At 40.8% G+C, this 15,867-nt stretch overlaps 4 protein-coding genes across 4 annotated transcripts; all 4 read right to left on the minus strand.

Moving 5' to 3' along the window:
• Nucleotides 1-756: 756 nt before the first annotated feature.
• EAF01_005262 (uncharacterized protein) lies at nucleotides 757-1,500 on the minus strand (the record flags this gene model as incomplete). The annotated part of the gene is made up of 1 exon (XM_038913517.1): nucleotides 757-1,500. One exon carries the CDS (start codon nucleotides 1,498-1,500, stop codon nucleotides 757-759), a length of 744 nt encoding a protein of 247 aa, XP_038771603.1.
• Nucleotides 1,501-2,483: 983 nt separating this feature from the next.
• Nucleotides 2,484-3,101, minus strand: EAF01_005263 (uncharacterized protein; the record flags this gene model as incomplete). The annotated part of the gene is made up of 1 exon (XM_038913518.1): nucleotides 2,484-3,101. The coding sequence occupies one exon, from the start codon at nucleotides 3,099-3,101 to the stop codon at nucleotides 2,484-2,486; it is 618 nt and encodes a 205-aa protein (XP_038771604.1).
• A 983-nt stretch (nucleotides 3,102-4,084) lies between these two features.
• Nucleotides 4,085-5,141, minus strand: EAF01_005264 (uncharacterized protein; the record flags this gene model as incomplete). The annotated part of the gene is made up of 3 exons (XM_038913519.1): nucleotides 4,085-4,444; nucleotides 4,921-4,967; nucleotides 4,994-5,141. 3 exons carry the CDS (start codon nucleotides 5,139-5,141, stop codon nucleotides 4,085-4,087), a joined length of 555 nt encoding a protein of 184 aa, XP_038771605.1.
• Nucleotides 5,142-6,553: 1,412 nt separating this feature from the next.
• On the minus strand, nucleotides 6,554-7,246 carry EAF01_005265 (uncharacterized protein; the record flags this gene model as incomplete). Its single annotated transcript, XM_038913520.1, has 1 exon — nucleotides 6,554-7,246. The coding sequence occupies one exon, from the start codon at nucleotides 7,244-7,246 to the stop codon at nucleotides 6,554-6,556; it is 693 nt and encodes a 230-aa protein (XP_038771606.1).
• Nucleotides 7,247-15,867: the final 8,621 nt, after the last annotated feature.

Here is a 15,867-nt window from a genome sequence, read left to right on the forward strand (position 1 = left end):
GGGCTTTGAACAAGGTAACTCTATCAGAGTGGCAGTGATTGTGGGTCTGGTAGTTGGCTCTGGTTGTCCACCTTCATATTCCGATGGAATACATGTCGTGCAGCTCGCTTCGTTCGCTGCCCATACAGGACATTCTACTCTGTAACATCTGCAAGTAAAGAACTGGTAGTGTATGTAACAAGTTTTGCATCTTGGTAGCTGCACATTTCGTGGAACAGAGGCACAAGCTCTTGTCACTTCGATGAAGCCATCGTTAACGATTTTATAGAGGATTTCTGACATGATACGATTTGACACAAGCGTGTACTTCAAGATAGGTATGTTTCAAAAGATGTGTGATATTTGAAAGCAATGAAAGTAAATTTGTGTTGTTGATAGAAAACAGAAGAAGAAGAAAGAAATCCCAGACCTGCAGGACTCAACCCATATAACCCCCTTTCCAGACTCCAAGTGACTCCCAAATAAAAGAAACATATTCCATAATGATTCAATTAATACCATATTATGACTGTGTAGTGCAGACTCACACCATGATACACATTCCTCCAAGGTGCAGTCATCCCCCCTTAATCGGAACCTTGACACTGACTGTAAGTTAGTAATCTTCTTCTAGAGCATATGGAGTCATCAAGGAACTCACCAAGAAACATCTCCCATAAGCAGTAATCTGAACTCCACTGAAAGATTCCACTGGCCTAAGTACGTTCTATCACTCGACAAATATCTACCATGGCGGCTTGATCATCACCTCGATTTTTAATGCCCCCTCGGGCGTCTTTTCCCTCGGGGTAAGGTTGATTCATAACGGGCAGCTTCCTCGAAACTTTTTCTGTCGGCCGCCCTACTTGCACGGGCTTCTTCTCGTTGTCGTTCTCTTTCCCATTCTGCGTGTCTTTGCTGATTTTCCCCTCTTATCAATGGTTGTAGTGGCTGTCCCCAAGCTGGTGGTATCGCAGAGCCAGGGACGGGGATATATTGGGGATTCGGTTGGCCATGCGGATATCCCTCAGTGTATCTATAATCTCCATAGGCTGGCAGTGGCGTGAGTATTGGTCCTTGCTGTATTTTAACTGTTGGTCTCCGAAAGGTAGCGTCCGGATTATCGGGATAATCAGGGTTTAGTCGCCTGTGGCTCTCTGGCTGAGAGTTGAAAAGGACTGGTAATGTTTGCTGTGAAATCAACTCCTTTCGCTTTTCGCGACGTTCTTCGTGGTCCAAATAATTTGCACAGACAATAGTATTATATAAGTTTTCATTATGAGGTTTGAGTAGTAGCATTGGTCGACTGCTGGGATATTCGTTCTTGCTAGGACGGCACCCTTCGCAGCGGTGTGATTTCTTGACCTTCAAGTGAGCACATTGGTAGATGATGACCTCAGTCGTGCATTTCCGACATGTCGGAAGCAGGGAGTTCTTCAGACATTCCCATTTTCCACAAGTATTCAGTGGTACATGGCACTTGATCTCTGGTATTGTAGTTGGCTCCGGTTTTCCCGTCATCGAGCAGGTACTGATAACATGTCAAGCAGCTACCTTTTACCCTAATATTAGGAACATCAGGGCAGGTAAATTTGATACACCCACAGGGATAGATCCAGTACTCTAATATACATTTTTTGCATTCTGGCAAATGCACATCGCAACCAGGATACGTTTGTTCGGGCCAGGTCTTGAAAGACATGAATATCTGAGATCGAGTGGTGTACTGTCAAGAAATATGTAATGTAAACGATTCGAAGTTCGGTAGACAGGAGTGTATTGTCGGTATAAAGAAAATTAAAAGAAAGAAGAGAGTCTAGGGTAAGCTGAACCCTTTAACAGGATTAAGTGTCCACCATGTTGACTCCAAGATAATGTCAAATTCTCTTTATGAATCAAAAACACAATCCATAATGACTCCATAATTACTATATGAGTGACTGACTTTACTACACAACCATTTGTGATATTGTACTCATGATCGACTCATGATCGAAAGGAAGTCAAAGTAATATTGAAAATTGATGGTTGCGTCAAATGAGATGTAGGGTCTCTCCTATTTTTACCGAGGCAAGGTATCCAACAAGCATAAACTCAAATATTCGTAAGATCAACAACTCCAAGGGGAATAAAAATCGTTCAGTCTTCAGCGAGTCTCTACTTTAATATTCACTATTTGTCAAGACCGTAACATGTCCGCTGATAGAATTGTCATCATTGGTCAATTGCATGTTATAGGTAACTTACCTTCACTTCATCAAAACGTGGCGCATTTTGAACATAGTTGAATTCTTCGAAATACACATTAAACTTCCTCTGAGATACCTCCAAAAAAATCCTCCATTCTACTCCGAGATCCACGAAATATTAATATCTTTTCCCAAATAACTAAACTTGTCAAGGGCCCTGACGGACCGAATTGTACTAATTACTGTCAGCAATATTCATTTGGTAGGAGTGAAGTACCACATATCTCTCTCGACTTGATGTTCTGCCTATAATATTTAGTGTCTACGCTTACTTCTCTTCTCGCTTTCCTTTGCGATACCGATGAGGGCTTCATCCGACAAAGGCGTATAGGGAAGTCGTCGACCTGATGTTCCCGTCACGTATCTAGTGGTATGCTCCCTTGATGGGTGATCATTTCTTGAGGGATTTGTGCGTGACCCCCCCTTCCCCCGTCTGTCAGCTTCCCTTCTTTGTCTTTCAGCTTCCCACTTCTCATCAGCTTTTAGTTTTCGTAAGCAAACCCTCCGATCCCTATCAGCTTCCAGTTTTAGTTTCTCATATTCCCATGTCTGTCTATCCACCAGTGCCTCGAGTCTACATCTATCCTCCTCTTTACGAGCATTCTCGACTGCGAATGCTAATCTGTCTTCTGCATCCTGTTCACGCGCCCATTGCTTCCATTTATCACAATGTCGGCGATCCCTCTCTTTGTCTTCATGAATCAGCCTCTCTATCTCTGATCTTGTTAGAGATATTGTTTCAGATGTTGTTTCAGACAAGTTCGTGGTGGAATTTGTATCGGACCATTGGGAAGTTACGTCACTCTGCGGCGCTGGGGTAACGTATTGGGTTGCATACTTGTTGTATGAAGGACAATGATAGGAAGTTGCCATAGGTTGTGACGCCTGGGGAGTGAAACTTTGGAGCTGGTGGCGGATATCCTGGTGGTGGTGGTAGTTGTTGTATGATATCTTCGGAATTTACGTATGCTTGTTTTTATCTGATGATACTGTACACGTTTAATGTCTCGTTTGAAGTCTCCAGATAGACTTCAGTTGTTGATGTAAAGGAAAGAAAGAAGAGATCCCCAAACCAGCGATCCTAAATCCTTATAACCCCCTCCAGACTACAGATGACTGCTGGATGATACTAAGAATTCCAATGATCCAATGAACATGACACTCATGAAGAAAAAATCCAGAAAAAATCCAGAAAAAAATCCAGAACAAATCAGTCAACGCCTAATAAGACTTTGCCTTTGCCAGTCATGGTATAATAAGAAGACTCGGAGGTGTAGCCATCTCCTAAACAAAACTTCAAGAGTGATCGTACATCATTGATATTTGTGTATTGGGTAATTAATTGTGACTTTCTAATGATTCAACTGTAGTATACTCAGAGCTGCGGGCATAGCAAGTAATCGCACATGTACATCACTTGGTAGGAGATTTACTGTATGAGATACCTCAAGGATTCACCAAAACCCTAACATTGATAGACGATAGAAGATTAAAGTGTCCAAATTCTCAAAAACTCATGATATTGTAAAGCACCGAAAGTAAAGTTGTATTGTAAACAAAAAGATAATAAGAAAAAGATCCCTCTGACCAGCGAGTTCCAATCCTTCTGGATATATTCAGGTTCTGAAATGACTCCTAGCTATGAAACCCTTGTTTACGAATACAAAAGGTGTCAAATATCGAGCCAAGCACCTTGAACATGGGTTTGAATTTGGCAGTGATATCCCTTGAAGATAACGTCGCCCGAACAACCAACCACGCGGCTCTCGAACCCTCTGTCCCTCCCAGCGAACTCCCCTCTCTTAATATCCCACTCTGTGAAAACCTCTATCAGTAGCACTACTAGGTCTAACCTTTCATCCATCAGCCGGTCGATTTCGATCTCGCTCCATTCGACTTCGATAATATAATTTCTCTTTCTCGGAGTTGTATTCACGTTTACTCCTTGCCTCCTCTCCTTCCCATTTCTCGTCTGCCTTCTTTTTCCGCTCCTCATCTCTCTTTAACTCTTCATCTTGAGCTTCCATTCTGGTAGATCTTTCCCGATTTTTCTGTTCGGAATTTCCTTGGGATGTTCTGCTTTCTGAATGGCGAGGGATGTTATTTCCGCGAGCATACAGATTAACAGATGAATGTGTTTGAACCCGAGGAGGCGGTCTTGGAGGTGTTGGTGAAGGCGCACGTGAGGTTGGGATTGGCCCTACAGTCACCGTGCACTGCTACTAGTCACTTATCAAAATCACATCAAAATTCATTAAAACTTACAGAATATACTTCTAATTTTTGAACTATAAAACCAATAGTTTATATAAATAATTATATAATTGAATTAAAGATCAAATAAAATTTATTAAAAATTGTATGATTCATTTTTAATAATTTTCAATATTAAAGAATAATAAGTTAAAACTAAAAAGAAAAAAAATCTTTAAAATATTTAAATTTATTAGTTAAATAAGCCAAAATTATAAACTTTTATAAAAAAAATTTAAATAATACAATTAACGATTAAAAAAAATTCAAAGAGTATCAAAAATGTAATTTTATTGAATATTAATATCGAAATAATATATATATTAAAATTCGAACAAAAATATCTAGTTAAAATTGTTGATTTTATATATAATAAAAGTAGTAAAATGGCTTTTTTAGGTGTGATTTTGATAAGTGGCTAGTAGCAGTACGTTAGTACTGTATAGGTGATCTTGAGAGAGGCGAGTAGGGACGCTGGATTCACTTCTGGGTTTGAGGAGGGTGAGTTCTACGGCTATCGTGTTGCGGATCGCGGGAATAAGTGTTGGGTCTTGGCGGGGGAGATAGATGTGAAGGAGAGTAGCCAGATGCTTGAGTAGTCTGCGGTGGGTAATCATTGTAGTAGTCTTTCTGGGAGGTGGAGCGTGGATAGTAGACCATTTTGTTTGAATGGAATTATGTTTATTATCGTTAACTTGGTCTAAAGATCAAAAGATATGAAGCGTTCTCAAAAAATCTCGTATTGGTAATGTAAAGAAGAAGGAGAAAAGAATCTCTTATTTGAGAATCTGAGTCCTGTGCTGTATATCAGTTTGAACCCCTTCAGAATGATTCCCAACTAAGACTCAAGAGATCCTTGTATCTGAATATGAATCTAAGGACCTGTCTTATCTCGAGTCAACGTCTCTGCAATTAGCAGTCATTGATATAATATTCCTCTCATAACAGAGCCATGCTAGAATCCCCATTTCCACCAAAATTGAAAAATATGTGACTAAAGAAACCAAAGAAACCTCCAAGCTGCGTCATCGAACACTGCATAGCAAGATGACCTCCTCATGCCTAAGACCTCTCAAAACCTCTATTTCCAACGAACACTTCTCTTCCCGCCCATTTCTCCAGAAGAATTCTTTCCATAACGACGTCCGCTAACTTCCTCACCTCGTGAACGATCTTTTCCACTATCGACCTTTCCTTTGGCTCGAGCTTCTGCATATTGACGTGCCTGCTTCTTCCGCTGTTCATATTCCTCGCGCTCTCTTTGTTTATCCTCTTTACGGATAGCTCCTATTTGGTATTCGTCAACTGTGCCTTGACGTTGATGTTGACGTTGTTGCTGCGGATTATCGTATTGGGAATCACGGGTGCATTTGGAGTAACGGGGCATTTGAAAATAAAAATATTTGAATTGTTGGTAATTTGGATCAAAAGATCAATCAATGTAAATGGTTTTGAAAACTCTCTTATTGGTAATGTAAAGACAAACTAGAAAAGAATCTTCAAGACGGGTATTCATGAATACATCGCTTAGCGCCTAACTAGAGTGACTCCCAGATAGAAGAAAAATACAGCCTTCACAATGATTCAACTTATGAGTCTGCACTTGACGAACACTCATATGATATCGAAGATACTGAGCCACGTCTTCCCTTTAACTCATAAAAACCCCTTTCCGCAAAATGATGAGAGAACTTCCCAAAGATCTTTCTCCAAGTTCGACAGCCAGCCCTTCTTCAAACTCCCTGACTAGCAAATAAAAAATAGCCCCCAAACCCCTTCTAAACTCCACATAAAACTCTCCTATTTCCTAATCCTCCCCATGCCACAAAACGCCCTAGTCTCAGGTAATATTAGCAAACAATCCATATTAATCCACAAGACATGCCATCTACATGACTGACTTGTGGTCGCCGAACTTACAAAATAACAAAACTCGAAAAGTCTCATCTTGAAGGAGTCAGCAATACCTAGCGTCTATTCTCCTTATTTGCGTCTGTGTTTCCGAGTGGTTTTCCGCGCGATTTCCTCAAGTTGAGCATCACTATACTGGCGATACTGATAATTTGACAATCTCAAAGAAGTCGACGATGTCGAAGCACTATCGTGAGTTCTCGGACTGCGAGGTCTTTGAGTGGCCCGGTTTTGTTTGTCTCCATATCATAATTATGAGATCTTTCTGTCTCATTTCTTGCCTGAGCTTCACTCTCAATTCTTCGAGCCATTTCCTCTTCCAAAGTTTGTTGTTCCTCATCAAGAACTGCTTGTTTATCCAGGCATTCTCGACTGCAGAAATCGTCTACAACACCACCAACAATATGTGGCACATGTATCGGCGGTTCTCCTCGATTATATCGATTCTCTTCATTCTGACACCTTCCCACAAAGCGCATTCTTACATGAGTACATTTCTTGTAGATGTGAACATAGTCTTCGCAATCTCCACGGCTGTTGAGTTCATATGGACATGGTGTTTCTTTTTTCGCATCCCATCTACAATCGCTTTCATTGACTCTTCCACAACCGTCATTTCTTCGCTTGTAGAAAATTTTGGGTCTTGTGGTTGGTTTGGGCTTGAAGGAGTATTCGGAAGGAGGATAAATTCTGCATGATGTACTAAGAGGATCTTCGTCGAAATGAGGGAGAGTCATTCTGACGCATCCGCAGTCGTAGAGTGTAAACGTTAGTTGACAATGATCGCACTCCTGCAAGGCCGTATTGTAGCTGGCCCAAGGTTGGTTCCAGAAAGTTCGGATTGGGGGTGGCATGGTTGCTTAATGTTAATGGTGGTTGTAAGTCTAGGTGTTCCTTGAGGAAGTTATAATCCATTTGAATTTCCTTGAACAGATGCGTGATGCTAATGATAGAGAAAAGAAAAGAAAAGGTCAAGGAAAGCCCTTCTCAAACCCGCGAATCTTGATCCTTTTTATTTCCATCAAAATATCAGTGAGCCTAAAAAAAGGCTCGTATGAATTAGTTTTATCCTATTTATGAATCTACACGTTACAGTCATTGATATGATACTCCCGAAAGACAGAGTCACAAATGTGCTCTCATTCCAATCACAAACAGAGACAACTCAAGAACCACCCAAATTATCCTATCTCATACTCTGTGTCCAAGTCCCATACTCCACGCCAAACCCTCTACAAAGCTTTGATATGATACATAATTCACAGAAGTCTTCTTGGTAGTCAAAAGAGGAACTCATCGATGGGGTATACCACTCAATTCTTTCATGATTATATATGCCAAGTGACGTGCCTCCTACAAGCATTTGCAGTCTCATCAGATCTCTACTTGGGTGCTGCTCCTTCCATTATCTGTACAACAATTCCCATCGTTCCAGTTCGGCCTCGCATAGGAAGTACTCATTGGTGGATGGTCGCTCTTCTGACGCTCGAACTTTGTTACTTTCAACGGGTATTCAGATTCTTATCGTCCTGTAATGGCTCTCTCCTTTCTACAACTCGCTCCCCCTTTCTATGACCGCAAGCTTCTAACAACCGACCCAATGAAGAGCCAAGCACCATTCCTCGCATCATCGCCGCTCAATGCTCATAAGACGAACTCTATCACGTCAAGATGATTCCACTCATCAACAAGAAACACAAGTTTTATACAGACCTTTCCACTGAAAACAAAGTAAACAAGTGGAAACAAACTCATAAATGAACTAACAATCAACTCTCACGATATCAGGAGTCCACTCGAACTTCATCACTTTAAGACATACAACAAGAGGAGCATAACTCTATACTCAAAGGCCTTGATATAAACACCTCTTACTTCACTTCACATCCCATAGAATCTTCGACCAGCATCCATCCGAATATGATGAAAATAACAAATATATGAATTTTCGAATCTACTCGACACTCACATATCAAGACAGTCACCGGGAGCAATCTCTTTTTCCACCCCACCATCACTGACACTTACTCCACATCAACAACGCCTCCATGCCAATACACAACCCAACCTACCAAACTCAATTCCCAAACCTGATTCAATCCAATCCAATCCAATCCAATTCACCATTCACCATTCACCATTCAACCCCTCAACAAATAAGATAAATCCAGATTAGGGCACTTACCCTTACGCTCACGTACTCCACTTTCTCATTCTCGATTCTCTACCTCAATCCCTATCCTATCCAATCTCATCACATCATCCTCAAACACCCGTCCCTCATCCACAATTCGGGCCGCTCCAACCATCACCCCCGCCATTTCTCGAGGTTCCCCTCTTCGTTTGCCAGTGCTCATCGTAATCTCTATCCCGATTTCGTAACAATCATACCATAGATAGTAACCATCCATTTCATACTTATTATCATCTCCCTCTCATAACAAACCTCTCCCCCCATTCCCCACACTCCAAAAATGCCACCTCACCAATCTACAACTCACTTACTACGTACAATGTACATACATAACTAGTCTCTTCCTCTTCCACTATTACCAATATCTTACTTTACCTTACCAATACCTTACCAATACCTTACCGTAGCAAAATCAAATCATATCAATCCCCCTCCCCCCAAAATCACGAGACAAGGGCAAGAACCCTTATTTCTCTTTTCCCTTTTCCCCTCCTTCCCTCCATTCCATTCCACATCCCCAACTTCGGATCTACATACTAGGTACATACATTTCCATTTTCAGAGCCATTTACCTACTTAGCATCCCCTATCTTCTTTAGCCTGCACTCTACAGTCACAAAATAGCATAACTACCCAGCCCACCACATACCATGATGAGTAAGTTCCTCAGTTCCCTAGGTAAATCTTGGATGAACTTTGATTCGATTTTATTTTCCTTTGGTGCGTCCCACCTACCATACATACCTAGTCAACAGACGATGACAGATTCAATTTGGGTAGCTTGGGTGGAGTGGAGCCACCTAGGTAGTATTTGATTGACTGATTGCGGCGGGGTAGGTAGACTCGTTGGAATCTGGATAGATTATACACAAGTAATTTCAAAGATAAACTATCATATCATCGCACCAGTACTTCGTACACTAAGTATGGATCATAGATAAATATACCGAATCCGTAGATATCGATACACATCCCGCGTTCGTACTTATCTATCCATTACAGAGTCAAATTCGAAAATTCACACGTCGAGATTTTTATATACCTATATTTGTGTGTGTATAAACATTATATATATATTTATATTTACCTAACCTTACCACACCAACAAAAAAAAATCCTCTTCTTTCATCGAGCATGTCTACCTCCAGACCTCGTATGCCAAGCAGCGAAACGGTCGATCAAAATCACATGCAAGAACCTTGGTTATGAATTTTTCTCGATTCCAAGATTGATTTGGTTGGGCTACACAATAATAAAGCTTACTGCGAATTTAGAGTCAACCTATCCAACTACCTCCTAACGATCCAAGCGTTGTATGATACTGTAATCAAAGAAACAGAGACAGAAAAGGAAAAGGAAAAGAGGGTTGCGAAGAGTAGGTAGGTAGGTAACCTTATCTAGCGAGCCTAAAATATGGATATCTACTAGATAGGTAGATCTATCTATTTAGTATCTATCTAGTATCTATCTAGTATCTATCTAGTATCTATCTAGTACCTATCTCTCTATAACGAATACTGAATTCCGGAGGAGATGAATATATATGTTGTATAGTATTATATAAATGCGAGTTAGTATCTGAGTTCGTTTATTTCGTTGTATGCTTAGGTATATATCTATAAGTCTGCCTAGTAGGTAATCTTACTTTGCGCGTTATATATATAATAGTAGTAGTAAATTCTTAATCGATTTAGTCTATCTAGCTATACTAAGACTATGCGATATACCTATATATAATTCTAATTGAATAAGGTAGATGGGAAAAAGAAATAAAAATCTATTCTTTTTTAAACTTTCTTATTAAAACCTATAAGTAACCTTTCAAATAATTCTTTTAAATCCTTTGAATTGTTTATATTATAGATCTATTATATTCAAAAACCTTTTTTTATTAAATCTCTTAATATATTTATAAAAATCCTATACTTTTTATTTTATTATAAAAATTCTTTTTTTTCTATTTAACTCTTTTCAAAATATTATAAAAGCTATAATTAATTATAATATTATATTTTTCTCAAAGAATTACCTTTATTTTCTAATACTTTGAGTTCTTTAGAAATCTTATTATAATCTTTAATTTATTACTTATAAGTTTTATATTCATCTTTTCTTATAATATATTAATAGTATATAATTTCTTTTTAAAGCCTAATATCTTCTACTCATTTTTCTTCTATTAGATTACTCTATTAATATAGAACATAATATATTAAAACCTATTAAATCATTCTATTAATATAGAGAATAAAACTATATTGTAGGGCTAAATGATTAAATAAGATTAAAATAGTAGATATAATAATATTAAAATATTATTACCTTAATAATATATATTTTATATTAAAGAATCACTACTTTTTCAATTGTAATTAATAATGTATTATCTATTATATAAGGTAGTATCGAAATCGATATTTTGTAGTAATATTATATACTGTTGGAAGTTGTGGCACGTGCTCTAAGCTACTGTGCATATATCACTTCCACTTCGTAGTTAGATTTTACCTTAGTACAATTAATCTACATAGTCAATAATACATGCATTCCACTGGCCTGCTCCTTTATTGTGAACAGGTTATGAGCCCGGTAGCTCTGCAGTAAGACTAAGGCCGAAAGCTCTTTGAATAGCTTACGTTGCCAAAGGAGAGGTTGACGACGAGAAGCTCCTACGCAACGCGACGTCAACATACGAGGTGCGCACAGCAAACAGATTGCTGAGCAGCGACAGCGAAGTAACCACTTACATCGCGCCTTTTCCTCAAGTAAGAAAACTACGAGTTATTACTGAAAAGACCATTCATTCCAGCTTAACGCTGAAGAGCATCACCTGCTACATAGTGTTCGATATCACTTCAAAAATCATTATCTACAAATCAAAATTCACTATTCTTAATTACCCCGCCTTGAAGAGAATTTCTCCCTTCAAACACTAGTACATCCCAATCGGGACAGCGCAGTCTTAAACAGTTCCTCTTCCACTCTTTCATTCCACCATCAATCACGCCTAGGTCATCGACGCAAGCTTTCTACTTGCAGAACCTTCAAAATGAACGAAGACACTGGATCCAAGGATTACTCCAAGCGCATCCCTCCTCTCACTCAAGAGAATCACGAACGCTGGACTCGTCAAATAAGAATTCAACTTCGAGGAAAAGGTTGGTTCTATATATGCGAAAAGACATTGCATGAATATGCACGGATTGCAGCAGCCGACAACTTAATCCAGGATTTCGAAGAACTTCAAGTCTCCAGCGGCAGCGGCAGTACCACTACAAAGATTCGACTCAATATCGACAAAAAGGCCACCTTTCTTAAGGACGACGCTAGTGCATTATCTTACATCTGTCGCTCATTATCTGACGATGATGAGGCTTTAGTGGACGAATATGATACAGCAAAGAAACTTTGGGATTATCTAGCCGTCAAATACTCCAGAATCGATGATATCGCAGCAGACGAGTACCTCCTCAAGATCAAGACCTTCTCTTTCGACGATACCCCTGATATGACTATTATAGGTGCATGGGATAAGCTCAAGGATCTTCGACGAAAGCTCTTATCTGCGGATGCTTCAGCCGGTGCTTTGTGTACAGATAAATCACTCTTTCAAAGCCTGACCTTGTCTCTCCCTGATGAGTACAAAGTCATCATTGATATGATCCGTGTCGTCAGTTCTACTCTAAGCATTGACGATAAGATCAAGCATCTACAGGTCAAAGAGGCAGAGATCCAGACCTCTGGAGACTCGGCACACCTTGCAAAAGGAAAGAAATATGTCCCACCTCATCGCCAGCGTAAGGCTAGCACAAGCTCGGAGACCGACACATCCATCATCACTTGCGAACTCTGCGACAAACCTGGCCACTCAGTCCTAAAATGCTTCCAGCTCCGTCGCGCCAAGCGTCTCTTGAAATCCGATTCAAAGCACAAACAGAAGAGAAGACAATCCACCTCTCCAGTGCGAAAAGACAAAAAACGCAGGGAGCACAAGGCTCATATCGCCGAATCAAGCTCCGATGCTACTGAAAGTGTCGTCGATAGTGAGTCTGATTCTGAGCATTGTCATCTCACCAAAGAAAGTATTAGTAAGGCATCCCCATCGCAATGGTACGCTGATACCGGCGCCACTTCACACATGTCTGACCAACGTTCTCTATTCAGAAGTCTAATTCGTACTCCGCGACGAAGGATAACGGTTGGTGGGGGAGCTATGTACTCGGATGAGCGAGGAACAGTGGACATGGTGTGCAAGGATGGAACAAGGACATCATTAGCTGGTGTGCTATATGTACCTGGATTGGGGGTCAACCTGCTCTCAGCCAAGAGAATTTGTGAGGCAGGACTCAAGGGTACATTCAGTCTCAAGAAGATGTATTTCACACCAGAAAACGATAAGAATAATAAGATCATCAAAGCAACAATGAAAGATGGGATGTATATCATCTCGCATGTGAAACCAGGATACGAAGATTCTGCATTCTTTGCGCTCTCTGCAGAGATCATTGATGGTACAAAAGGGGAAGTCGAAGAATTAACCATGACGGAGAAGGAAAGATACCTTATCTGGCATAGACGCTTCAATCATCTCGGCCCTGACAAAATCAGGAATCTGCACAAAGTCACTACACTCCAGAGACCGATCAAGGTCCCTTCAACTCTTGATGTCTGTGAAGTGTGCGCTCTCACAAAGATGACTAACAGAATCCCAAGTCAACTAAGTGCACGAAAATCCAAAAGGCTAGAATTGATCCATTTCGATGTTGCTGGCCCTTTCCCAAGGACCATTCGAGGGCACAGATACTTTCTCCTTATTATCGATAGCGCCACAAGGGTAAATTGGGTCATCCTATTGAAACAGAAGAGCGATGCAATACCCTTACTGAAAGCCTGGAAGCAAGAAATTGAACTTGCTACAGGAGTAGCTGTAATTGCTGCCAGAACCGACAATGCACCAGAGCTTCTTCAAGCCGTCCGGGAATGGAAGACTGGTGTGCGATCAGAGGTTACAGTGGTTGTATCGTCTCACCAAAATGGTCCAGCTGAACGCAATATACGCACCGCAGAAACCGACATGAGAGCAATGTTGAAAGAAGCTCATTTACCATTAGAATTTTGGGACGAAGCTGTCGAGCACGACGTATACATTCGAAACCGCACTAGTATTGGCCCAGATGCAAATGGAATCGATCGAAGCCCACTCGAAGCATTTACAGGCACATTACCAGATATCGATACATGCAAGGTCTGGGGGAGTCGATGTTACGCCTATATCAACCCCAAAACCATCCCAAAAGGACAAAGGCATGATAAACTTCGCGACACAGCAAGGGTTGGGATATTCCTGGGATACTCAAAAGACACCACCAAGCATATAAAGGTTTATTCACCAGAGCTAGGTTATACTTACCGCTCTTATCGTGTTACAATCGACGAAAGCTACAAAGGAGGGGATCTGGATCTCAAACTCAGAAACTGTGTAGCTGGATCACAAGGTACCAAGAATATAGAACCTGATCGCAGGCCTCGCGGCAGACCTAAGAATGTCCCTGAATCATCGTCTATTCCAGTCGATCCACCAATATCACCAAATGAAATAATCACAGACTCGATAGAGGTGCGCTTGCCAATACCAAAACGAACAAAGACTGAAATACCACGCTTTGATGAAGATGAATATGGAAATATCCGACAAGTGGCTGATGATTTAACAAGACCGGCAGGGGAAAACAACAAAGAAAGTGATGTTACTTTACCTGATATAACTTCACCACCTGATCATACACCACCGAAGTCAAGGGCACCTGAGGATATAACTTTACCACTTGATCATACACCATCGAATTCGAGTACATTACCTGAGAGTGTATTACCTGATATTGCACTACCTAATGAAACTTTACCACCTACTGCATCTACATCTGCATCTACTTCCACACCACCTTTGAGATACAATCTTAGGAAGAGAAAGAGAAGCGATGACGACGATATAGAAGAACAGAGAGACTCCAAAATCATTCGGGCCTTACTTGCTTCCTTAAATAAGCCAGGATCAGAATCAATTGAGCACGCCATGATTGCCATTCCAAATATTCATCAATTCGAACAGGAGACGAATAATGAAATTGCTTCGAAGATCTTGACTATTTTAGCAGATGCACCAGCAGAAGCTGAGACCGCTCTACCAGCAACGGAAATACTCGGGATCAAGATACCGAATACATATAAAGAAGCAATGGCAGACAAAAAGCACGCGAAAGACTGGCAAGCTGCAATTCAAGAAGAAGTAGACTCATTGGTCAAGAATGGCACTTGGGAAGAGTTCATTTTACCACAAGGGAGCAATCTAGTTTCAACGAAATGGGTATTTGTTGTTAAGACGAAGGATAATAAGGTAGAGCGATTCAAGGCCAGATTAGTGGCTAGAGGGTTCAGCCAAGTTTTAGGTAAAGATTACAACGAAACCTTCGCCCCCACTGTTCGACTCGATACTCTTCGCCTTTTCCTTGCAATTGTTGCAAGAGAGGACCTCGAGTGTTCCCATTTCGATATCAAAAATGCGTTCACCGAATCACACTTGAAAGAAGAAATCTATTTAGCACCCCCTCAAGGTGTTCATGTTCGTCGCGGCCGCGTTCTACATGCACTTCGGAGTCTTTATGGGCTAAAGCAAGCTGGTAGAGATTGGAGCCTTCTTCTGAAAGGAGAGTTAACCAAGATGGGTTTCGTACAAAGCCTTGCGGATCCGTGTTTATACACCAATCACCCGCGCCAGCTAATTCTCCTAGTGTATGTAGATGATATTGTTACTGCTGCTGCACAAAAACGAGATATTCAATGGTTTTATCACAACCTTTCTGCTCGATTCAACACCAAAGACCTGGGGGAGATTAGTAAGATCTTAGGAGTGCGCATCATTCGTAACAGATCAGAGAGAGTGTTAACTATGGATCAAGAAGAGTATCTGGATGCAATGCTTACCCGATTCGGGATCTCCCATGGTCAACACACTCCAAGGAAGATACCAATCTCGGATTACAACCAACTACGACCAACGCTCCCAGACGACGAGCTCACTGATGTAAACGAATACCAGCAAGCAATCGGCAGTACGATCCACCCTATGGTTTACACTAGACCGGACATCGCATTCGGTCTCGGGAGATTAGCACAAGCTATGTCTAACCCTGCCAAACATCACAGCGTTGCACTCAAAAACCTTATGAGATATTTGAGGTCAACTATTAAACAGAAACTACGTTTTGGGCCTGGGGGAGTTCA

Source organism: Botrytis porri (assembly GCF_014898465.1).
Source record: "Botrytis porri strain MUCL 3234 chromosome Unknown BPOR_006, whole genome shotgun sequence".
Taxonomy (NCBI): Eukaryota; Fungi; Ascomycota; class Leotiomycetes; order Helotiales; family Sclerotiniaceae; genus Botrytis; species Botrytis porri.